Genomic DNA, 25,998 nt, shown 5'->3' with positions numbered 1-25,998 from the left:
TTCAAAAATAAATAATTTTTTTACTTAGTTAAAATAAATATAAAGTTTTTGGATGACATTTGTATGGTTCTCATAGTTTCTCTTTAGCTCTCGTAAATTTGTAATTTTTGAAACACTCTTATGCCAACACATTTTTATGCTAAACTTTTCTAATGCCTCAATGTTCATTTCACAGAAAATTTGTCAAAATGGAAGTTATAGAGAATTAAATACACTGCATCAGAGTTTTGGTTTTATCATTTTATATGAATTTAATTGAAAGTTGGGGAGTTTTAAAGATTAAATTTAGAGAGTTTTACTGGACTGAGTGATTTCGGTAGTAACCGGCACTTAGTAAAAAATTGTTTTCTGTACACTTTTAGCTCTTTGTACATACTTAAACTTCAGCCATGATCAGAAGACGGTGGGGTTGATTGAAATTGGCGGGGGGGAGGGGAGAATGTAGGAAAATGTAAATGAAGGATAGTTGTTGAATACAAAATATTTCTTATTCAAAACTGGTTTTCATTTCGCCAAATGTGTGGTATGTAAAATCAAGTGAAAAAGATACTTTTTGCGATTTTACACTAAATGTTTCACGTTATTTCATGAAAGAAAATAAAAATTATATTTTAAGGCCTTTAATGCTGTTTTCTCCCACTTCTTTGGTCATAACTGTGTAAATAACATACAGGTGACATTCCAACTTTGTTAAGTATGGTGACATATTAGCCATTAATGATCCTTCATGTCAACCGTTTAGTAATAGTAAAACCACAATACTTTTAATGTGTTCTTAACCTAATATGTCAAAATGACATTTATGACCAAACTTAAATTTACTTTGCTGTCGTACGTCCCGCCGCAAGAGGCATTTTAAATGGGGACAGATATTTAAATGTGTCTTCTTCATCTTAAAAGGGTTACTTTTTATGTGAAATTTAAACTCAAATATGGATATTGGATTAGCTCAAGATGTCTGTTGTTCGATTAGAAGTATACAGACTTGTAAATAGAGATCGTAGTATGTTATTACAGTAATAGCGTACACACTATTAGAACTCACTTTAATACTGCAATGTTTTATACAAATGTTTAGTTATTTACTTTTCGTAGATGGTTACGAATTAATTAAACAGCATTAATTAAAGTGTTTTATTTATAATACTCGTACAAATGAGGTTCATTTTGTTACTTATTGTTATGTACAGTAAATGCATGTCTCAATGAATTTTGTTTTTTGGTTTCATTTGAATTGTCGCTGTCGTCCTGTTGCTGAAACGGCACACGACCATCTTCGTTCGTTTTGGTAATAACCTACTTTGAGTGGATAAGTATTTTGTTTTCTTTCAGTTTGTTATAATTTCGGACCATTTTGTTTTGGCTTTTGGCTTTGTGGTTGTTTTTCTTTTGTAGCTTGTTCAAAGTAGAATTAAGAAAAAATTATACGTTTGTAAGTAAAATTATTATTGACTGGTTTTTATCTATAACGGCCCTGTAGTACTCCAATATTTTAAACCTTTTCTATTGACGAGTTATTAACATTATTTTTCTAGTGTTTATTCCAACAGAATGAAAAGTTTATTATCCTTATAAGTAATGTTTTGTATTGACCTCACCCTACGTGTCCTTAGTCATAATTTATTTTTGTTAGTTACAATAATTGAATAATGGTTATTAAACATTTTTTATGAATCAAGATAGTATTTAAACTAGTCTAAAACAGACCTTTATAATTTTTTATAATCAAATCTAAAATCAGAATTCACTATTAATTTAGTTCTTGGCACAAATGTCCTAATCTTTATTGAACATTTAAATATTTAATATTTCAAAAATATAATAAATACGTATAGCCTACATTATATTCTGTACGCATTTAAATATAAAATATTTATCATTAATATTATTTAAATAATTTGTTCTTTATTCTTTTTTTTAGACTGACCCAATTATTTCCAATATCTTTTTTGTATAAGTTTCAACACGTATGTTACATCTGTAGTTGTTTTTATTCTTACTAACTTAACGGTACCAGAACCTACATTCTCTTACTACTGTTTGCAGATGTGGAACTTACATTCTCTTACTACTGTTTGCAGACGCGGTTCTTGGGCATAACATGGCGGCCCCAGACGGTAACAGCACGGAGGGGGAGAGCGGAAGTGTCAATCCGGCACAAACCGGACCGGGGTGCTATCGTAACCACGAGCACTTCACGTCCCGACATAGACGACCCCCAGTGCAGCCCCCCCTGCTGGACCTGGAGCCCCCCGAGGCCCCCCCGCAACCGCAGTCACCTCCTCACAACCCCCCTCCCACTAGCCCGGTAAGCATCAATGTAGAGTAAAACATATAGAAAATAAGAGAACATTACATTATTAATTATATATAACTTTGATCACAAAGTGGATATCAATGCACTCACAGTTGAGTTTAAGAAGATCAAGGATTGTAATCTTCCCATTTACACCAGAAGAAATTCTAGAGCCGCCAAAAATAAATTTTGATGTAATTACATCCCATCCAAATGTGAATGTATAGAATATGATATATTTCACAATATCAAAACATGCATAGTCAGTGTTGGAGCAGGTCAAGTGTGCTAAAAGTACCATATCTATTTCAATTTGTTACTATATTATTTCATTCAATAAATTCATACAGTTTTTATTGACAAAACCAAAAATACAAGTTTTAATTTATACTCTCCTGTGCCATATGAAATAACAAACTTGTCTATGAGCTTTTAGCGACTTTATATCATACAAAGGGGGTTACAGGAGGGGAAAAGGAATGTCAGACACAATTAACTGTTCAGTTTTGAGGTTCATGGAGTAGAAATGCGTGATGAAAACAGACCTGTAAAATACAAGAACTTAAAGCTAATTTGTACTACATAAACACACTTGAAATCGGTAGAAAAATTCCTCCTAAGAAATCGATCGTCAGTCTCATTTGTTTTGTTCGAGGTCAAAATGGAAGGGTATCAAAAGGGTTAACAAATGAAACGATTATTTTTTCTCCGACAATATTTTTCTTAGCTTATCACACTTATAACCAACTGTCAGACATGTAAAGAAATATTAAATCAGCGTCAGTTAACGCTGTACAGATCCTGTACATGGCTTTTGTTAAAAAAAAAACTTGTTCAACAATGATAAAACAACGGTTGGTTTTAAGGGTATAAAGCTATGAAAAACATAATCTGAGAAAAAATGATAATGTATATTTTTAACTCTTACCCCTTAAAAGTTACCCCTATTTCTCCTCCCATTTCGACTTCTCCAAAAATAACGTGGCTGAAGATCAATTTTTAATTTGGGAAAATGTCTATTGATTTGAAAAACCAGGTTATGTGCTCCTACAGTATACTGTGTGGACAGACTTAAAAATGGTGTCTTGTACAATAAAAAAAAAACTCCAAAACCTGGTCCTTTCCATCTTGTCCTTAACTACTTATGTTGTCTGCAAGACACTTACCTTAAAAGCAATGAAAAAACATGCCAGCAGAATACATTCACAGCTGAGGAAACTACTCGTCCTGTTGTGTGTTAGTTTACATAAATCTTTTTGGGAATCCTTTGATTAGAAAAAAAAAACATGAACTAGGCGTCGAACGTAATTTTTATTTGGATTGAATTTTATTCGTATGGGTTTACCGTTTCAGTTTCTTAACAAATTTAATTTGTAACATGTTGTTGCCAACTGTTCTAAGTGAAGATTGGCGATTAGATTCGATTTGAGAGTTTATTTTATCATGTCCAAAAGTTATGTAATAACTCATGGATAAATGATTTTCAGTCCAATTTATGATGGAACGTAAATTTGACCTAAACTTCTAACTCTGGCAAAATTAAGTATGGAAATGAACCAGACAAATAGTGGGTTTTGTGAATATATATCAAACTTTTATTTAAGATTAAAGTGATCTAATTATCGGATCACATTCTCTGAAAGAAGAACAGACAAACAAATATGTTATATCAAAAAATTGTCCCAAATATATATATATATCATATATAATCTACGTAAATTTCAGAATGATAAAAAAACGAGAAAATGTATTTTGATTAATTTTAGATACGGTAGCAAAACAGAATATTTATTAACTTTCGTTGATATTACTAAATCACATTAACGTGATTTCAGTTGATTTATGTTATGTAATCACTAAACCAATTTTGAAACATTCCAATGTTGCTTACGCGTTAGGTTGTGGTAATTCATACAAAATTATAACGCTCTCATGTAAACAGTTTGTGGCTTTTAAAAATATTTTAAACTTTAAACTAAGCAAGGTGGGGAAAAGTATTATCAGTGACTATTTTCTTAAAACTATATGTAAACTACAGAGTTCAAAGATGTGAAACCGGTTTAACAATTTAAATTAACTTGTGTTTTGTACAATAATCCTCTGTCTTGTTAGTTAAAACGTTTTGTAAAAAAACATTCAATAACTAAAACCCTTCAAACAAAAGTTTTATGTTAAACCTTTCCTTTTTGAAACTTTTAGGGTAGAAAAATACCTCCAATGAATGTATTGGAAGGCATTTGCTTCCCATACACTAGCATGAATGTTTTACAAAAATACAGATCAAACGGACCATGACCTAATGCCTACCCATATTTGGCCTTCGTGTTACTATATGATGTTTAAAAACAATTTTATAAACATTTCACTGTAAAAAGCGTTTTATAATTCTTTTAGCTCAATAGTTCTAAAGATCTAACTTGTACTCTAAACTATTCTGTTCATAACATCTTATTAAGAATATTTTAGTGTAAATTAATTTCTATGTGTGTTTTGTGACAGATTATGTTTACAGTTTCTTAACCTTTTACTCCTTGCTGTTTTGCTTGACAAATTAAATATTACTAACGTACTTTTTATACATTAAACTTTCAATACTTTAAACGAAAGCTTTGGTGTTCGTAAATTATACAGTCACTTAAGTTCTCCTAAGATATTTTTTTATATTTCTAATGTACAAAAATTACAGTACAATTTTTCCACGTGCATATTGTTGTTGGTATTATTTTGTGTTATTATATTTCTTACGTGGTTAAGGGATATGTTTCAATTGAAATATTTTTGGCACTAGATAATGAATTTGTATCTTATACTGACATTTAACTTACCAAATCAATTTGTTGTCCTTTATGTTTTAAAGGATCGATCACAACTCTGATAACACCTTCCGTTCAATTTTGCCACTACTCAATTTTCAGTATATCTATACTATTGTCATGGTCGAATTGAAACATAACAATTGTTAGCTGAGTCTAAACAATGTATAATAAATTGTTGCTGCTCTATAAATCCAAGTATACCGCGATTTTGTAGGTTACGTTTTACAGACTTAAACGTTATGCTTATAAGCCTGTTCCATAGGAAACCACCGTAATTTTAGCCCCATAAGAATAATTTTGAACTTCAAAACACATTTATAACTTTATTTTAGTGGCAGAATTATGGGACATGCCTCATTTTGAAGATGTGATCAATAAGCGTCTAAACGCTTTTAACTTTATTCCGATATTTTTATTGGTTACTTAGGGAAAAACCTCAAACATTGTTGTGCGTTTAATCGTTTAAGTATCCAAAATGTATACACTTTGCAAGAAACAATAAAAAGGGTTTGATTGCGTATTCATTTTACCTTTATAAGATATATCCCATAATTCTACGAGCAAAAAATAAGGGTGGAAAGATTGTTGTAAGTTCGACGTTGTTCTTAAGGGGTAAAACTATGTACCGTAGTAAAGGTCAGTTTCTCTACAGTCAGTTTTTTTAATGTTGAATACAAACCATTCATGTGAAATATTTAAAATATTAGAAGTCTGTCATAACATGATGCATCCTATATACTCATCGTACAATGAATGGGTGTTGATTGCTCTGAAAAGTTCAGGTAGAAGGTGCAATGTCGATTGATGATGAAATAATGTTGTACGTGTGAGGTAAATGTTAAATGTAAGTATATTCCAAGTATTAGGGGTGATTCTTATCGTGTACCTATAATAACAATTTTAGATCGTTCAGAGTACTAATTCCAGGGCCGTAGCTATAAGCGGTGCAACCAGGACACCCGAACAAAAGAGAGCTAAAATATATAGATTATTTGCTCCATGCAACGAGCAGTGATTTTTGAGTTGATTCCGTTCCATTTGCCTGGTTGTGTATTTTACAAAAAACACTAGCTCGTGAACGTATTAGTTCCTGACATATAAAGTTCTGAGGTATAATTCAAGCCCTTTTGCCTTAATAAGCCTAATTTTTGTTATAATTTTTAATCAAAATATTTCATCTATTTTTCCTTGATTAAAAAAATAGTGGCTGTCACAAAATTTGATATTTGGTTTTTTATGAACTCAGCTTTCAACAAAGTTTCCATAAAAATCCTCATTTTTAAAGACATACATATTTAGAAAATATTACAGTATGTTGCTTTATTTGTTTGACATTTACTCTACAGATCGTTGCCAGTAGAGCCCGAAAGAAATAAACATTTTGGGGTAGTTTATTATCGAATGCAGCCACTATTTGAGCCTTACGCGTTTAATATGTGTTGCAAACATTCAATTGTCTATTGAGGAATCAAACATTTAGTTTTATATCAGTTTTTGTGAAATTGGTTATAAAACGTGTATAATGGGAATCATTTTTAAACCATACATTGATCATGTGTGCTTTCAGTGTGTAACAACCCTTGTTAGACAAACTACCATACAAAATTACATCCCTTGTAACTTAAATCATTTTCCATAAATTTGTTGTAAAAAAATTATATTTACCTAGTCACAGACAGCAAATTAAGAGTCTTCGTACACTAAGACACAAAAATGTAATTTAATTTAAAATTTAAATAAACTAAATTTAAAATTTAAATAAACTAAATTTAAAATTTAAATAGACTAAATTTAAAATTTAAATTAACTTAATTAAAAATTTAAATGAATTAACTTGGATTATCAACTTAATTATTTAACTTAAATTTTGTCCATGTTTAGTTTTTTTATCCTGTTTATGGAATATTGAAATTCATTTATATGTGGAGAATCACCGGACTAAGTACAGCTATGGAACTCTATTTCCAAGCAGTACACCTGTAAAATGACTTCATACTCGTATACTACTTACTTGTACTGAAAAAGTACACAGTTTTAATTGAGAAGGAAAACTGTAAATTATGGATAAAATAAATTTTACAACATGAGTGTAACGATCAGGATTTTGAAGGGGAGGGTCAAGTGAAACATTTCATAAGGGATATTGAAACACCCCAGGGACACTAAATGCTAGTTACGGCCCTGCGAGTGAGACTGAGTGACTCTGTAGCTGTAGCCTATGTTTGCAGGTTGGGCCGGCTGCGAGTCTCTCTAATGTAGAAGTATGTCTCCAACATTCCTTCAACCACTGTCGTTGCTTGTCTTGTCGTAACCGTAATTGTGTTCCAAGCTTCCGTCAGTGTATGCCCTGAGTGTAAATAATTTGTCCGATCTTAACACCATTTGCATAAGGCATAAACTGTTATATTTGGTGATTTGTTTGATGATTTACTGCTACCAGTCTTGTTCAAGTGGTGTTGTGATTATTGTTAATCGTTGTTGTCTAAAATACAGATGTTTTTTGCTTAGTCTAGTTCCAATATAACTATTAAGAAAACCATACAAAATAAATTGCACTTTAAATGTAATTAGTTTGCCTTCCAATATTTTAATATTTGAACAAAACAGCACCTAGTGTCCTTCTTTGTGGTTAAAAGTTTTTTCTTACAATGATTTTAACATTACAATTATTAATTTAGGCTTTTTTATATTAGTATATTATGTTAAATATAAATTCATTTTTTATTACGAGCACAATTCTTATTTTCCACTTTTACAGCTACAGGCTAATTTATATTTGGAAAACTAATTTAATATCTTGTATCTTACTTCGAAATACGTTTACATTTTACCTATTGAACCTAGTTTGTAATTATGTGTTAGGTTAGTTATTTACCTGAAGAAGAGATCAGATTGCAATGTGCAGATCTCGAAACGTAGTGTTACTGATTTCTTGTTTCACTGAACGATGGCAAATGTCCGGAAAAATCCTTTTTCCTTTACATTTTACTTGTTCTTCCACAAATATATAATTAGTAGTTTAACCGTGATTAAGTCCGCTGTAAGACTAACAACTTAAAATCAAATTTAACTGAAGTTAGCTTTCTCTTCATTAAAATATTGGATATTTCAAAATTATTCTTGACTCGAAAAATAAAGTCAGTGAGTCTAATAAACGGAGAATTTTAAGATCTGAAATTGTGTAAAAGAAGTACCGGCTACAAAAGTACGCCTTCTTAAATGTAAAGCGTTTACCTAATAGATGATAACTTTATATCTTGCGGTTTTAATTTCACTATGTAAGATTTATACTCAGTTTGCGTTTTATGCTTAATTACTTAATTCATTTTGAAGTGACTTAGGGTAATCTTTTGATCAAAGCATTAAAATGGTTGTTTGTTAATATGTTAAAGAAAGTAAATTTCAAACATTTACATTTGGAAACTCTCTGATGTAGTTGCGATAATTCGTAACACGTCCTTTGTCATGACGTCAGCACACAAATGACGTCACGGTCCAGATCTCTCAAAACCCCACTACTAGCCTGCTTATTTAAATCTCGTAACTGCCAACCTTGACAAACTGTTCCAAGTTAGTTAAAACGACTACTGAATAAACTTGTACAATGATAATCGATTATTGTGGTATATATAATGTGGTACTCCATCGGTATATTGTGGTACTACTAATGTTTAAATATTATAACACTATCTGACTGTGCCACTGAAAATAAAATGTGGTATTTTGTATCAGTGGAATTCTCGGCTGCAAGTAGAATATGCTGGCCTGCCTTTTATATGTCGAGACATAAAACATCTGTATTTTAGAGGGAAATGTTGGCTTCTTCTAATTCTGTCTCTCTGTAGGGGAATGATAGCGCGGCACTGGCTAGGCTTGATGATTTTCCCAGTGAGTTCGAGTGTTGTTTTTGCAATACAAAGGTAGTATACTACACTGTAACCGTAACCAATATAACCTGTACCGTGACCGTAAACCTGCATGGCTGTGCCCATCCGTTAGTTAGAGTGCTATAGTCGTCCTTGTAACTCTTTCGTTGCGTTACTGTTGGAACATCCCCCAAAATTTAGTTTAAACCTTACCTACTTGGAATTAAACATTTTTAAACTTGCTTTCAATCTCTTCAATACACAAATCAGTGTTTGGTCGTAGGCATATGTTTTGTGCTATATTATCCGAGTTAAAAAGATTCTCTGCAGGGACCAGTAAAGTATTTATAGTAAAGCCATCCCCTGAAGAAACAAGCAAGCGATGAGATCAAAACAAAACAATAGCGAACTTCACCCATGTAACCCACTTTCACACTACTTCCAATATATTATGATCAAAGAAAAAATAACAATATGTCTTCAGAGGTGGTCGGCAGAAAAATTCATCGTTTTGAGGATATTTAGTAACTAATCCAAACGTTTATTACACTTAAACGTATATTTATAACGATATTTTGTTTTTGTAAATGTTTATATTATGATTATAAAAGTAGTTATGTAACAATTACGGACTAAATTATAACTTTCAACGTGTATCTACTACATAACATAATAACAATACGCGGTAGTTAATCGATCATAGACTAACATTTCTTGTGAATATTGAGCTTAGCTCCACTTCATCTTTTTCTTAGTGCAGCGTCTGGAATCTGGTGTTGTTACAGACTTGTATCCTGGATCCTGGAGTCATGTTCGACTGAAGAGATCCAAAAAAAGTCGGTGACAAAGATGCTCACGATGAACTATTTACATCGTTCTGATATCAGAGACAGAGTACAAAATATAATGAAGAGGCATTCTTTTTTATCTCTTGAGATGAACATGACTACAGATTCCAGGAATCAAGTCTGTAACAGCGTCAGATTCCAGACGCTGCACTAAGAGGAAGGTGAACTGGAGCTGAACTCAACATTCATTTTGAATCAACCCTTCCCACCTTACTACGTTAACGTTTCTTGTTACTACAGGATTTATTTATTCCAAATTAAATGTTTAAATCTCGTTCTAGTTAGATTTATCTTCTTCTTTATGCATGTCGTTTTAATATTAAAAACTTGTAGAGTTTCGTGGTTTCTAGATTTCGCTCACTTCCTGCAGCTTTGCATGGTTTTGGTGTTTTTCACACTTCACAAAGTCGCTCATACTGTAGTACCTATATTTATTAATTATAGATGATTTCGATATTTAGTACATTTTACCAACACATCATTAGTTCTTTTGCATTTTGTTGTTTGAGATTGTAGAAATAACCTAATTATGTTAAGTGGTTTTAGTAGCAATTATCGCTCTGCAAATTTATCGTCCTTATAATGAATAAGCTAAATCTTTTAATACATATTTGACTTTTTAAACTATTATGAAAATTCAATACCTTTTCTTTAAGATTAGGTCTAATATTGGTGATTGATTATATACATTTAAAGAGTTCTATCTATTGATTTTACAGGACATTTGGAAACATTTGAAGTTAAATCATTTATCAATAATTTCCTTCTTTTGGATTCTATTGATATTCGTCATCAGGATTACTAATCTTAGGAATCTCTAAGAGAGAAACCTAAAGAGTAGTAATAAACATTTGTAAATGGGTAAAAGAACAATAGATTATTAATACAAGCCAATGTTCCTTGTGCTCTCTTGTGGCATCTGTCTTCTGCATTTACTTTAATTTTGATCACTTGTGAACATTCTTTATTTCGATATCTAGCATAATATTAATGGTTTCTGTTGCTTTGTTGCCTATCTCGTGAACCATTCGGCTTTGAATAATGATTTAACGACCATTAATTCACTAACTATTCTTGAACTTTCTGGACTAAATGTGACTTCATTTCAGCTCCCAATCAATAGTAAACGTGTTTTCTTTGATATTAATCAGACTTCTGGTCACATAAATTGTCCTGATTTCGTTGTCTAAGCTGGTTTTCAAGTATATTTAGTTGATTTTGTTAATCTGGCTTTGGTTCATAAAGCATTCCTAGTGTACCCTGATAGAGTATCAACTAGATAATATCGACTATCTCTTGCTTGAAGATGTTTACAGGGTATATCTCTGAGTGATAACAAGAGTTTATTCCTGTTAAGTTTTCAAATGTTCATTATTCAATTGCTCTACAACAATTTTTAAAAATAGAACAACTAATCAAGCGCTGGTGTACTTCTTATTTATCATTATTTCCTGGATTGCGATCTGTTCTGCTAATATATTGCTTAATTTTTTAAGGAATCCAAGCTTTGATTCCAACCGCACCTGATATTAATTGACTATGATCAAAGTTAGAATCTTAAATTTAACCGGATGTTTAATTATTCCAAAACCAGACATAAGTAAAATTGACTCTTGAGTTAAGTATTCTATAGACTATTTGCTGCTTGAAGTGTATATTTCTAGACCAATATTCAAGGATACTTTTCTTCTTAGATAGACAGAAACACAACTGTAAGAACTGTTTGTTTCTTAAATTTAATAAATAGGAGACACATCTTGACCATCTGTACATATTAATCGGAATTTTCAAGTGGTTTTGCAATTTCTTACCTTAAGTGCTTCATATATGTGCATTGCATCCTTTTTGAAATCGGAAAGAAGTTTCTCTGTTCAGTGTTTTAAGCCATCCGATCTTCAACGGATGTGTTTTTCTTGGACCGCAATTGCATGACCTCTGAATGAGTGTTCCAACTCGCATGCGAGATCCTTGTTTTACAACTAATCCAGTGTTGGTATGTCCGCACGGAAATTCCGAGTAACTGGCTGACTGATGGAAGGCCGTTGTCAGATCATGTTTGGTGAACTTTCAGGATGAGGACCAGTTTGCTGATGTGGAATCGGACTGAGTCAGGCGAAGCCGGGTGAGTCAGAGCTGTGAGTCTGGACTGAGTCAGTGTGCTCAAGTTTCCGATGCTTTGATCCGTCGTGCCAGTGTCAGCTTCACTAAACTCCTTGTCTTTGCAGCTTTGCCGTGTTCACGATTAAAACTGTGTTTTGTGAGTGTACCAATGAATTTTACTAACATTCGTGAACGTCTTCCGGATCTGTTCTTACTAAATGTGTGGTTTTCAACCAGAAAACTAGAAAAATGTCATGAATTGACAAAACAATAATTAAGGAATTAACTTTAGTAAGAAAATACCTGTGTAAAAGTGTTTTCCTTTGTAATAGACTCACTATAACCTTATTTAATTTTGTCTATAGCCCGAATACTTATGAGGACATTTTATGAGAAGGATGTGATCCTAATCCTTTCCTTACCACATTCTCCAGTAAAATTATTTTGTACGTTTAAAACACGCGTACATACACAAGCACGCACTTACACTTATACACGTGTATGTATGTAAGGTGACAAAACACGTTTCTTCAAAAAATTGCTTAACGTTTCGTCACTTTACAGTGGCATTTTCAAATTCATGCATAAAATATGTCATATTTTCCTTACACAAACACATCTTTTTAATATTTTTCAATGTTTTACAACTATAAAATACAATATTTTATGGCTTAAATTTGTATTATTTAGTTTACACTTTTATATCTGCGATTTACATTAACTAATTTATAATTACTTAGACGCAAATAACTAGACTTCAAGCTTGGCTTGTTGGTGCCACTGATTTCTAAAATACTCTTGATGTGTAATATCCCAATACTCCTTAGTGTAATTAATATTTTTGAAATGTTGTTTAATATATGTACAGAGTGAGGTAAAAGTTTGGATACACCCCAGTAAAATTCGAACGATGCGAGGAGTCACAATGTTGTCGTCTATGGGGTAACTGTAGTTGGGGCACAACTTTTAGGATCTGTGGTGATAACGGCGGCCATCTTTAAAAGTAATACTTTGATTGGGTACCATTTTTTAAATCGAGAGATTGAAACATGATACTTAATTTAAACATTAAAATTAGTTGCGACGTTCCGAAGTCACTGTAACAGTATATATTGCGTTGAGTTTTATTTTTCTCATTGATTTGTAACCTGTTACACTTTCATTCACATAAGCAGTAAAATATCATTTATTAATATTATTGTGCTATTATACCCTAAAATAAACACGATTTAATTTTGATAAATTAAATTATCGTATAACTTTCAAATGTGCCATGCCGCCTATTGACCCTCAGTCTCCAAAGTCCGTTTCAACTTCTAGTTTTCAATACATTTTCCTTGACCCCCATCTAGACAGTAATGCATAGATAAAGGATCAGTTCCAAAATGTTAGTATTGGTTTAGTATTCCGTCGATAGATGCCGCCAGAATCGTATGTATGACGTATATTTCCATTCCCTCCGCTTTATAAAAGACCGAAAAAAAACCGCTATTGGGCAAATTTTCATCGAAACAAATATATTATGGCTTCAACTACACGATAAAAGACTAAAATTTAATGGATTACATATAAGAAATCTATGGAAAAGCTACCATATTTAGGTAAATGCTGTAAACATTCCGTTGTTGTATATTTGTGGGTAAAATTTAGGTTTCCTGAGATTTACTAATGTACCTTTTCGATTTTTTATTTATTAATGCAACTGAAGTTATACACAAATATTACTTGTTTATTTGCAGTTTTGTTCCTTTAAAAGAGTTTCATATGCGTTTAGACCAATTGATTTGAAACAGTAATGTTATTATTTCAACTTTACATAATGATTTAATTCAAATAATTCCAAATTCAAGCTTTCTTCTTGTTACACCTTGTTTTCCAATCAAAATTTAAGTTACAAAATTACACCATCTCAAATCTTTAATGTATATTCACAGCATAATACAGCATAATTGTTGGTACGTCATGTAGGAAAACTCTTTCACAGTTATTTATTGAATTGCTAAATACTAAATCGTATTTCCTCTGCTTCTATGTGTTAAAATAAAACATGTAATACAGTGTGAATTAAACTTAACATGATATACTATGACAGTAACTCTAAAAAGGTTTTGGTCGTCACGTTAATTTTAGCCCATAGAAACAATGTTAAACTTCACTCACTTTTACGACTATTGGTCGCATAATTATGAGAGATTTCTCATTTTCAATATATAATTAACACGCATACCAACGCTTTTTGCTTCTCTTTAACTTTAATTGGTTATTAAGATAAAATTTTCAAAACTTTTGTACTTCATTGTTTAAATATTATACACTTGACAAGAATAACTAAAAAGCGTTTGCACCATCTCGATCATATCATCACATCGAGACAACCCTCCATCATTTACGACTATAATAAATGTGTAAAAGTGTTTGAAATTTAATATTGTTCTTATTGAGTAAAACTCAAGATCTTTTACAGAGATCCAGCTCTTAACGTAATGTAAGTAAACGTTTCTTGTATCCAGAAAATGTCTGACACTTAATTATAGAATGCAAGGCCGATATAGACGTGAACGCAACCATAACTGTGTATGCATGCCATCGTCCTAAGTAAAGGAATTTGAATCAATCTAGTGCAAGGTGAATGATTATCCATTAACTAGACAAATGTTTCAATTAATTACACTTATTACATATTTGGCAATAAGCAGAGACCAGCATAAGACGATAATACGTAGAATAAGTAGTCTTCTATCATGTAATTCAATGTCTGTTTCATTGCATTAGCAAGAGCGTAATCTAGAGATAAAACATAACATGGCATGAGAGGGAGAGAGAGCGGGTGTTTAACAGGACAGTGTGTAGCGTTCAAACAATGCCTGTAATTGGAACAAGGTTCCATCAATGGCAGGCCTTGTAAATCAATGGCAGGCCTTGTAAATCACGTTATGAACAGTGATGAAAGCTGTAGTGACGCCACTTCACAAACCATGAGCTACCTTCCTGCCCAGCCAAATGCACAATTTATTGTGATACGTGACTGTTTATATTAAACGACCAAAATGATTGTTTTTTTTTTTTACACAATGAGTATTCACTACAAATTACAAGAGAAATATAGTTCAGCTTTGACCATGTTCCCTTAAATTTATAGGAATGCAATGGATTTTCAACTATAGAGCTTGAAACAAGACATTCGGTTCGTTGATGACCATAAATTTGTGGAAGTTAAGCTAAGTTAATAATTAAAAAATAGGGAAATAATAAATTAAATTAGTTAATAATTTTAACTAAAGAGAGTACCATATTTGGAGAACCACCTGTCCTTGTCAGGAACAGGAGAGTAGAAGAAAGTAACTGAGAATGTCCAAAAAGAGTTAGTTAAAGATGCCTTGAGGCACACGAAAGGTACCAATCTGGATTATAACATTTAGTCTCCCACTGGACATTTAATGAACAAGGAAGTAAGTGTTAAAAGGAAGTAAAGGGTGTTGTGTGTTTATTATATTGAGATCTCAAAAGAGAGTTCGAAATAAATATAAATTAATGAGAGCAAAAGTGCAGTGTGTTAAGAGATGCTACATAGGCTCAGTGGCCAAGAGAGGACTAACTCTTATTTAATAGACACACCATCAGTGCAATGACAACCATCAAGGTTTTTCTGTGTTCTGCTATGACTGATTTTCTCATCTCTCTCTCTCTCCCTCCCAGATATCACCACTTACTATTACGCCTATTCAAATTTCATTCATGTTACTGTTAAACAGTACATTACAGACCTACAAGTGAAATGCTGCATGCAGCCATTCATGCTCCAACTGGTTCAGAGTTGACTAAAGAATGATTCCGAGAAAGAGAGATAGTAGAGAGCTTGATGGTGAGAATCTCATCACAGGGTACTAGAGGAAGGATACTCTATGCCTCTGAGGCACAAGTAAACCTGCTGAAACAGGTTGGGATGGTTTGCCAACAAATGGATCCCATTTTTATAGGAAGGCAATCATGACTGGTAATAACACCTTCAAGCATGTGTCTCGTACTTTTTTGCATCATTTTTAAACAACTCGCGCATACTGTGATGTGCTTGAAATCTTACTGGAAGAGATTTGCAAGAAAATATTGAACCTTAGGCAGATGCGACATTGTCTGAACAGTAAGGAACACTTGCTGCATCTATTACATGCTCCCTCCATCAGATTAATTAAGAAATCACAGCGTTGTTGATTTTATTGCTAACCTGCCAATTATGGTAACGCGATTTAATTGCAACAACTAATCGATAACAGAGCAAGGATCCTTGTGCAAGGAACTGCACTCAGATGACGTGCGCTGATAGTTATGACGTGTTTGTGGGATTTCTGGGGGATGATTGTGCCAGGGGGAGACTCGAAATTCCGAGCTGTAAATCGGACATTCTTGATTGCAGAAGAGAATGGCTAAGAATGAACTCAACATGAGATGCTAATTAAGTAACCAAACAGTTTTCTGTGAAGCCACTGCCTCTTCCTTCGCCATTAAAGTAAACTCTTCTAAATCCTCTATCCACATTAAGCATTTCTGAGCACAAACCACTCATTAACTTCATCTGGATAAGCTCTTTGACTATGAACAACCAGATTAATCTGTGTTTTAAAGATCTTATGGAGTTTTTATACTCAAACCCATCAGCAGTTTTGAGGATACAAATTAATAATTGAGATATCAGTGAACTTGGAAGAGAGATAATTGGTGGAGATAATTGAAAATGATGTAACCATTTGCCTTGAGGGTGTTATGGAATGGAAGTTTAACATCTGGAAAACACTTTTTTGTCAGGTTTTTTAAATCGTGTTAAAATATAGAGCAATCTTTAAAGAAATTAATTCTGTGCAAGTACAGTACTGAAAAAATTTTGTTACTTTTAAAATTGTACAAATGCATTTAGCTTTGTTATGTGGTTTATGTAAGAAATATAAAGAGTTGGGAGCAGTTGTTAAAATTTAACTAATTTAAAATAATTCTGTACAATTCAATAATAACAATTATGTTATTAATTATGTTAGTTTTTGTATTAACAAAAACTAAGAAAGAGACACTTGGAATACATTTTCTTGGAATGTATGTTTAATTTATTATGAATGAACTTGTTAGGAGTGCAATGAGAAAAGTAGAAAATATTATTAAACAATAAATTTAGACTAACATTGGCTAAAGATTTTTTTAAATTGCTAATTTCAATTTTATTTGCATACTTTTATGACGTTTTAATTAAGAAGAAACTTTACTATTTCCGTAATTTACTACTTTACTAAAGCATAAAAAATGCACTAGAACCTTCTGAAGCAAAGATGCTGTAAATAAATTTAGTTTTAACTGTTTGTTCATATTCAATTTAAACCAAAATGGAGGACATCAGGCGTATCTTTCTTATATTGAAGAAAGACTTAAACATAAAAAACAAAATATCGAAATTTCACGGTCTTCATGTTAGTGGATACGTTAGCCACGCGAAACATAAGCATACTGAAAAATCTGCTATAGTAGTAGTAATGATGAGATAACTTCACTAATTAACAATAATTAGAACTTTTTATTGATTTGTGTGAAATTATGTACATTTAGTAGGAAATAAGGTAATTTCAAATAAGGGCCAAATAAAAATGGCTGAAGATAAAAATGTGAAATATCGTCATGAGTGTTTTTTTCTGTTGATCTTTTATGAAATTATTTTTTTTATCAAATATAATTTAAGTAAATGGCATACTTAAAAATTCCTTTTTATTACTTAATGAAATTAAATTTGTTACAAATAAATAAAAATGTTACACTCTAAAACTACATAAATATAACTTATGTACATACTGAAAAACAACGTTTTTATCTTTAGTCATTTTTATTTTTGTCTGATTAGAAAATTTCCTACTTTAAATTACTGCAGTTTTTACATGGACTGATCAAAGAGTTTGATCTTTTATGAATATAAAAGAATTAATATTTTTCAAACCCAAAATCAATTGCACAGCTTCATATCCTTTATATTACAATATTATTTTTTGTTTACAGATTATAAAACTCATTTATAATATCCTAAGAATTAACATTTACTTATTTTCTATGAAATATATTAAAATATATTACATGCATTGACACCCAACAACGGTAAGTAAGATATAAGGTGTCTCTACTCTTTAAGCATGCCAAGCTTGCACTGGGCATGATTATCGATGTTGTTTATATTTCCATCATATGTGGTGTCTTTCTAGCATGTTTGCTTACATACTTTTAAATTAATATATTACTAAAATGGTTTAGTATGAGTTAAATTTAATGTTTTGTCATTATATAATCATTTAAAGTAATATGCTATGGTTACAATAAATGTAGTAATAAGAAATCTTTTTAAAATAGTTGTATATACTGGACCAGGCACTAGAGGATTAATAAACTATAACATGATTCTGATCTTAATTTGTTGGGCAAATTTGAAAAATAAAGAATCAAGCAATTATACTGTGTAATTTTTTTAAATTAAATACCACAGTATTATTATTTCCCTTACTCTACTTCCAAATTAATATACTATTCAAACCAACAAATTTAGAAACATAAGGAAAATAAATCCTAATGTTCTGTTTTCAATGCATGTGTTGGTATTGGTTTGTTTGGAAGATAGTAACTCGAAAACTGGTTTAACTTAGAAATTAATAATTAGTTTAAGGTTTGAGGTTAATAGGACTATTAGAATACAACTATGTGGTAAGAATAATTAATTCTTTTTACCTTGCAGTATTATTTTAACTTGTATGTCAACTATAAATATTTTAATTTAAAAAAAAATTATGGTTGCCTGTAAAGTCGGTTTTACGGGCGAAGATTTTACGTGACAACGTCTTTTTCTCGGTAGAATATTTATTGATATGAATATTATTAAATTGCACAATAGGAACAAGGAATTGAATGAAAATAAGAATTGCACAAATTTTAACTATAGAAATATATTTTGTTTACTAAAACATTGTACATAATTTGAAATTAATTAAAATTTGTTATTGTAAATGGTAAAGTTGAATAAAACATTTACTAAAATTGGAATTTGAAATTCTTGCTAAACACAGTTAAATTCTAACTCCGCGCGTGGTGATTGGTCGGTTTAGTTCGTTTGTTTGGTCGCACTGTTATGACAGGTTAGAGGTTATAATTTGTTATTTTAAATGTTTGACTAGCAATACGCGCTGTTTCTTCTCAATCGACTGAATTGCGATTGATTGCAGAGTGATTTAAACTAATAATTTACTTAACACTATCAACATTTGTCAATAGTATGACATAACCTATAAACTCAGTTTCTCAACTTTTGTGTCAATCTAACAATTAATCAATCAATCATAGTTTACGATAATGAAATATCAGTGTACAATTATTCACCTTTATTGTTGTAGTTGTTGTAAATGACGAATCTAAGCACTCCACATTTTCACGAATAAACATAGTTATCTGCTTTATTCCGTGCGGCGGACCCACAGTTATCTGCTTTATCCCGTGCGGCGGACCCACTGGACGGGCATCGTAACGTTACCGGGCGTTACACTTTTTCATGAGTGACTCCGAGCCGCAACCTAATTTAAGACGTTGTCACGTCAAAATTGTAAAATGTTTGAACTTGATACAAACATGCTAAACATTAAAAGCAGTTAATACCTATGCTGTGCCTTACTTCTTGAAATGGAACCTACAGTAAGTAAGTCAATTACATCTGTTATTGTTGAAGCAAACAATTGTTTTTAGTAAATTTAGTCCAGGTGAGTTATGGATTAACATATAAAAATTGCAGTAGAAGATTTTTAATGTCTTTTTATATCAGAAATCATTGCTGAATAAAATAGCCAAAATCAAATCAAACCGGCTCATGGGAACATTCCTAAAATCAATTTCAAAATGGGAAAAATTAATATTCTTTATTAAAAACATTTTGTCATCTAGAACATAAAAATCACTCATGAAATAATGTATATGTAAGCTTTTAATCGTTGTAATACACACGGCATCTTTAACAGTGTACTACAACAGTTAAAACTTATATATCTGCTTTATTCACTGACAGATTTTAATTTTGTACGTGTCAAAATATCCGTAATTAAATTTAGTAAATTTTATTATTCTTTAAAAATAATGTTCATAATCTTATAATTATTAGCTCAGTAGAAGATTTAAAAACTTAAACCTTACACCTTTTAGAAATGTAAAATGATAATCTAATACTAATAAATTTTTCTCTTGTTTTGATCCAGGAATAACAATGATTGTTCCTAATTTGAATATCATTTTGAAATCTTTGTAGGTTTCTGAGTGAAGAATAAAATCTAAAAAACCATACAGAGAGAGACGGTAAACTAAGCATTTTATACCTACATTTATATAATAATTTTTATTTGCCTTGACCGTTATAAAACTCCTAAAAGATTATCAGGAATTTCATAAAAATCTTGCATACAATTTTTCCAATGTTAGAATCCATGTTAAAATCATAAAATTGATATTCACCTTCCATCGTTTCATGGTATTCACAATTCGCAGCAGGTTTATTATTGTTGTTGTAGGTGTGTTATTTATTTGACTCCTCCCTCCAAAGTCGCAGAGTATCGGGCAGTAAGAATTATATTTCACATACCAATCTCAATTGCCTGTTGTTTCTTCTCGTGTACGTTTGCAGGCTCTTGCTTTGAAGTAAGTTTGAATCATATAGTACTTTTTGAAATATTCAATCCATAAAAAAATATTGTGCTGTGGGTGATTTTCCAGCTATCATTCAATAATGTAATGAGTTTATAGATTCAAATGAGTTCCAGTCATAGAACAGGAATCATTTCTTTTTTGTCAGCTGTTCAAAATTTGACTGTTGCTTACAATCTATAAAACAGCATACAGCTTGGGTTCCCTCATTATTTTGAGGTATGATTGATGTTTTATTGCAATCTGTGCAAACATGGTTACATTTTGAGGTCCCGCATTTTGAAGTAATTTTTTTGGGTGTTCCCATGATTGGATTTTGTCTGATTTTGGATAAATCTGTATTCAGCAATAATTTCTATTTAAATACATTTATAAAACTTCCATATTTATTTTTTCCAAGTTGAAAGACTATTTTTTTTAGTTGCCTAGTCTAATTTTAAGAGGTAGGATAATTTCTAACAGTAAAAATATACTTTATGGTTATTAATGAAGGACTGCCCATAAAGTTTCCTGTGTATAAATTTGACTCGTCAATCAAAACAGTGGATGAGAACAACTAGTGCTTAAGTTTCTCATATAATTGAGTACCTATAGCAACCAATCCAGTTGTGATGTTATTACATGTACAAGTCATCTCATGGTGCTTTGTACTTATAATAAAGATGACTATATTCTTAAAGAAACAATGATCCCATTGTTCTCCACAGGACTACAAAGAATTCATTGATGCCGAAAGCTTGATGCCGTTGGCCACTAGCGACTTCAAGAACCCAATCTGCTTAGAGATGAAGCTGCTGCGGAGCGGAAGGGGGCTGGAGCTGGCCGGGGGGGTCGGTGGGGGCCTACTGGGAATGGGTGGGGGCGTCATGGACGTCGGCAGCGTGGATAGCTCTGACACCTACGCAAGCTGCAACACTCAGCCTTTCAACTCTCAGGGGGACCTGACAGAGACGCCCTGTGATCCTCTGGACAGCAACCTCTACATTAACCCCTTGGAGAGCCCGAGTCCCCGTGGGGGCGTGAAGAAGAGCGCCAGCGGAGATACGGCCCTCAGGAGTCTGGGGGCGTCCCCCCTCGAGGAGGCTTACCGGGGCTTCGGTGCTCCAGAGCGAGGCAGCCGAGGAAGCCTGAATGATACGCCACTGCCAAAACATCGGAAAACGAGATTCCAACAGGTACATTTTATCCAGTTGACCAGAACATTCATGTTCATTAAAAATACTGATTTAACTAAACACATCCAAGCAATTACTTTTAGTTGCAGATATACAGTGTTATAATTCATGAATGGGGTTCAGAAACAAGGCTAATGTTAATGGAGTTTCTGAACCAGGAATAACCAATGAGCCAATGTGGAGGCTATTTCCACAAACAACTTGGAAAAGCTGTGGTAAAATCAAGTGTTTCTGACTGTTTATTAGCATTTTATGTCAGACCTGAAACTTTTTTATTTTACTGCTACAAAGAACCCCCACACAACAACCAGTTACTACTTCAGAGTTGTGAATGGTGTCTCAGCACCTCTGTGCTGGGATACCTGGAAGTGAGATGGAAGGCATTACCTTAAGAAATTTAAAAGTTAGCTGTACTGTTTATTTTAACCGCTCATGCTTAGTAACATTTTACTTCCCACCACTAACTAAATGCCTTAGGATTAAGGACTCAACCACAACTTGTAACAGGTCCCACTTTTTTGCATGTAATTTTTGTGAGAAAAATTCGAACATTAGTAAAACATCCAGAATGTAGAATTAATCTTCTTAAAAATCTGAAAATGTTTTGGGTTACTTTATACATTTTCTCCGGCTTAAACAATTCCAAAGATTTTTTTGAGTTATCTAAATTTTTACTTTTTTTATTTTTATTTGTAATTATTTTTTAGCAGTGATTTTCAAAAGTAGAGGTGTCTATTTACAAATATCTTTTTAATAACAAAACCCATTTGAAATTTACATGAAAATAGATGTTATTTGTACAATCTGTGATTAGTTTAATGAGTCAAAAATGTTATATAAAATTCAAAGTATACATATATCTTATTTTTACTTCTAAAAAAAATCTGTCTGCAACATTGTAGTGTAGGTATATTAAACACTAAAACTAATAATACTCTTAAATATGACATTACTCTTTAAAAAAAATACTTGATTTATTACCCACTTTTAGTTCAAAGAATCTTGAGTAATATTATAGACAATATTTTATTATGTTATAATCATTGTGAAATCCAACTATTTATTTTAATTTATTATTGCTAGATATATATATTACAGTAGATTCCTATTGTGTCCAATACTACGGGGCAAGGGGTAAAGATAGAAATTAAAAATGGTCAGGTTATCAGAAGAATAATAGGTATTAATTATGTATTAGGTATTAATTATGAAGACACTCTGAAACTGAACACACAAACATAAAACCACTACAATTGTGAATATGTTTCCCTCTGTTCATGTGACACAAATAGACTGAATCATCACTGTAGGCAATTGTTTTTAAAAAAAAACTCCACAGGTCTATGGAATCTGCGCAGAGTAGATGTGCAGTCATTGATACGAAGAACGGATTACGGAATTAAGTATCTTGGCTTAATCGTACAATTGATGGTGTCCCTTAATCGACACAGTGGAATTAGGGGAGGAGTTGGATGAGTAGAGTTTGGATTAGTAGGAAGGTAATACCATGCCGGTGCAGTTGATTTAGAGGTGTCAGGGAAGTAGACACCACAGCTCCCATTAGTAGGGCTGTGGTAGCTTGCTGGCAGGGTTGGTTGAATTAGAGGAGAAGATGGGAAGAGGAAGATGGGTGTAGAAGCATGCCAATACAGTCAATTTTGAGGAGGAGTCAGATGGGAAGAGAATGGGATGGGGGCGGGGGCTAGAGCTGGCTGGGGGGGTCGGAGTCAGATGCGAAGAGGACGGATTAATGGGGATGTAGAAGCATGCCAATACAGTCAATTTTGAGGAGGAGTCAGATGGGATAGGGACTGGAGTCGGAGTCATATGAGAAGAGGACGGGTAATTGGGATGTAGAAGCATGCCGGCACAGTCAATTTTGAGGAGAAGTCAGATGGGAAGAGAATGGGATGGAGGCGGGGGCTAGAGCTGGCTGGGGGCATCGGAGTCAGATGCGAAGAGGACGGATTAATGGGGATGTAGGAAGCATGCCAATACAGTCAATTTTGAGGAGGAGTCAGATGGGATAGGGATGGGGGCGGGGGCTAGGAGCTGGCTGGGGGGTCGGAGTCATATGAGAAGAGGACGGGTTAATTGGGATGTAGGATCATGCCGGCAATACAGTCAATTATGAGGAGAAGTCAGATGGGAAGAGAATGGGATGGGACTGGAGCTGGCTGGGGGGTCGGAGTCAGATGCAGAGAGGATGGATTAATAGGGATGTAGAAACATGCCAATACAGTCAATTTTGAGGAGGAGTCAGATGGGAAGAGAATGGGATGGGGGCGGGGGCTAGAGCTGGCTGGGGGCGTCGGAGTCAGATGCGAAGAGGATGGATTAAATGGGGTTGTAAGAAACATACCAATACAGTCAATTTTGAGGAGGAGTCAGATGGGATGGGACTGGAGCTGGCTGGGGGGTCGGAGTCATATGAGAAGAGGACGGATTAATTGGGATGTAGAAGCATGCCGGCACAGTCAATTATGAGGAGGAAGTCAGATGGGAAGAGAATTGGATGGGACTGGAGCTGGCTGGGGGGTCGGAGTCAGATGCAGAGAGGATGGATTAATAGGGATGTAGAAGCATGCCAATACAGTCAATTTTGAGGAGGAGTCAGATGGGAAGAAAATGGGATGGGGGCAGGGGCTGGAGCTGGCTGGGGGGGGTCGGAGTCAGATAAGAAGAGGATGGATCAATGGAGTTGTAGTACCATGGGCAGAGTTGAATTAGGGGAGGAATTGATTGAGATGAGGTTGGATAAGTGATGAGCTACTGTTGTTATTATAATGTAAAAAGACCTATTCTACTATTTTATGTTTAAAAGTGATGAATTATTGAATGTTTTGTTATAGTTTTATTTCCTCTTTATAAATTCTATTATACTGGAGACTTATTTTGAACTCATTATGAATATTCAATATTGCATTATAGAATAAAATTATTTTTCAATGAGCTTAAACAACTTTAAAAATGTTTGGTCGTAATTTTGAAATGGATATTACAGGTGTACTTTTAGATTTATATAACAATATATGTTTTATAACAAACAATAATATGTGTTATATTAACAATGTCGATAATTGAAGTTTGGCTCTCTGTTTTAAGAACATTCTTACATCTAATCCACAATAAAGTTTTTTTAATCATGATTGACATAATTAAAAAATAAAATATAAAAACAATACAATACATACAAGTTGTCCTCGATATACACAACTCACAAATAGTTTACTAAAACTGTTATAAAGAGTCTTCAACAAATAATGGAATAGCTGAAAGCTGCAAGTTTACATGCAAATGTAATTTTAATATCCAACTGAAAGCTTAACTAGAGGTTTAGTAGTGAAATGACTTAATAGCTGAGTTAAGTTGTACGATCGGTTTGCAGTTTCATTTATCATTGTACATTACCAAACTTTTTATGATTTTTTTAGAACTTTTATAGTAAACTCTTTCAATGATATAATAGCAAGTATTATCAACACACTATTTGTTATTGTCTTTCAGGTTCTTGGATCTTCGCTTGAAATTCAAGAATTCCGTTTAAAGGCTATTATCACTCACCTGGATGGATATAACAGGATTGACTTATGACTGATATGTTGCTACACAAATAACATAAACTTGTGTACTCATCTCTTATACTAAAGTTCTATGCAAATTTTCATAACAGACCCTCAGGTACTCAAAAGCACTTGGTGATGGAAAACTAGTCAATTATCAGTTAGTAGTAAATAGTCTATCTGAATTTGTATAAATATTATCAGTGGCATGCGGTACAAAACATATTTGTAGAGAAAATATCCAGCTAATTAAAAGTAGGAGCAGCTAATCAACGTATTTGGTCCAATATATAAAAGAATTTATAAATGTTTGTACAGAGATTCTATTTTCTAAGAAATATATCTAAAACTATTATTCTATATACATATTTGGTATTAGTCTAAAGCTCTGGATCAGCCTTTTGTAGATTTGAAAATTATAGTACTCTGGTACTATAGTATACCTGAGGCTTCCAAAGTTCCAGTGTTAAGCTTATTAGAGTATTTTTGTGTAATTTAAAGCAGCTGATTACTATACCAAACACGTGTTGCTCAGCCCGATGGTCTAAATCCACCATCTAACCTAACATCAGCCGGTTGGTATTAACTTAAGTGCCTTGTCAAATTTTGAAACTGACAATCCACCAAGCCCTTTTTTTCC

The 25,998-nt window shown here is 32.8% G+C and overlaps 1 protein-coding gene across 6 annotated transcripts in view; it reads left to right on the top strand.

Annotated features, from left to right (window-relative positions):
* Positions 1-25,998, top strand: part of LOC124353490 (potassium voltage-gated channel protein Shab-like) — a 100,205-nt gene that overhangs the window by 53,899 nt on the left and 20,308 nt on the right. For 2 of the 6 annotated variants that reach the window (XM_046803339.1, XM_046803338.1), the window contains exons 3-5: positions 2,082-2,308; positions 8,958-9,032; positions 21,328-21,795. In XM_046803339.1, the coding sequence (XP_046659295.1) occupies positions 2,082-2,308; positions 8,958-9,032; positions 21,328-21,795 (770 nt within the window). Of the gene's footprint in view, positions 1-2,081; positions 2,309-7,340; positions 7,374-8,957; positions 9,033-21,327; positions 21,796-25,302; positions 25,477-25,998 lie in introns of all 6 variants that reach the window. The other 4 variants (XR_006921602.1, XM_046803340.1, XM_046803341.1 and 1 more) reach the window with 4 other exon arrangements.

This window comes from Homalodisca vitripennis, chromosome 2, assembly GCF_021130785.1.
Source record: "Homalodisca vitripennis isolate AUS2020 chromosome 2, UT_GWSS_2.1, whole genome shotgun sequence".
NCBI lineage: Eukaryota > Metazoa > Arthropoda > Insecta > Hemiptera > Cicadellidae > Homalodisca > Homalodisca vitripennis.
This window is presented reverse-complemented; position numbering and strand designations above follow the sequence as displayed.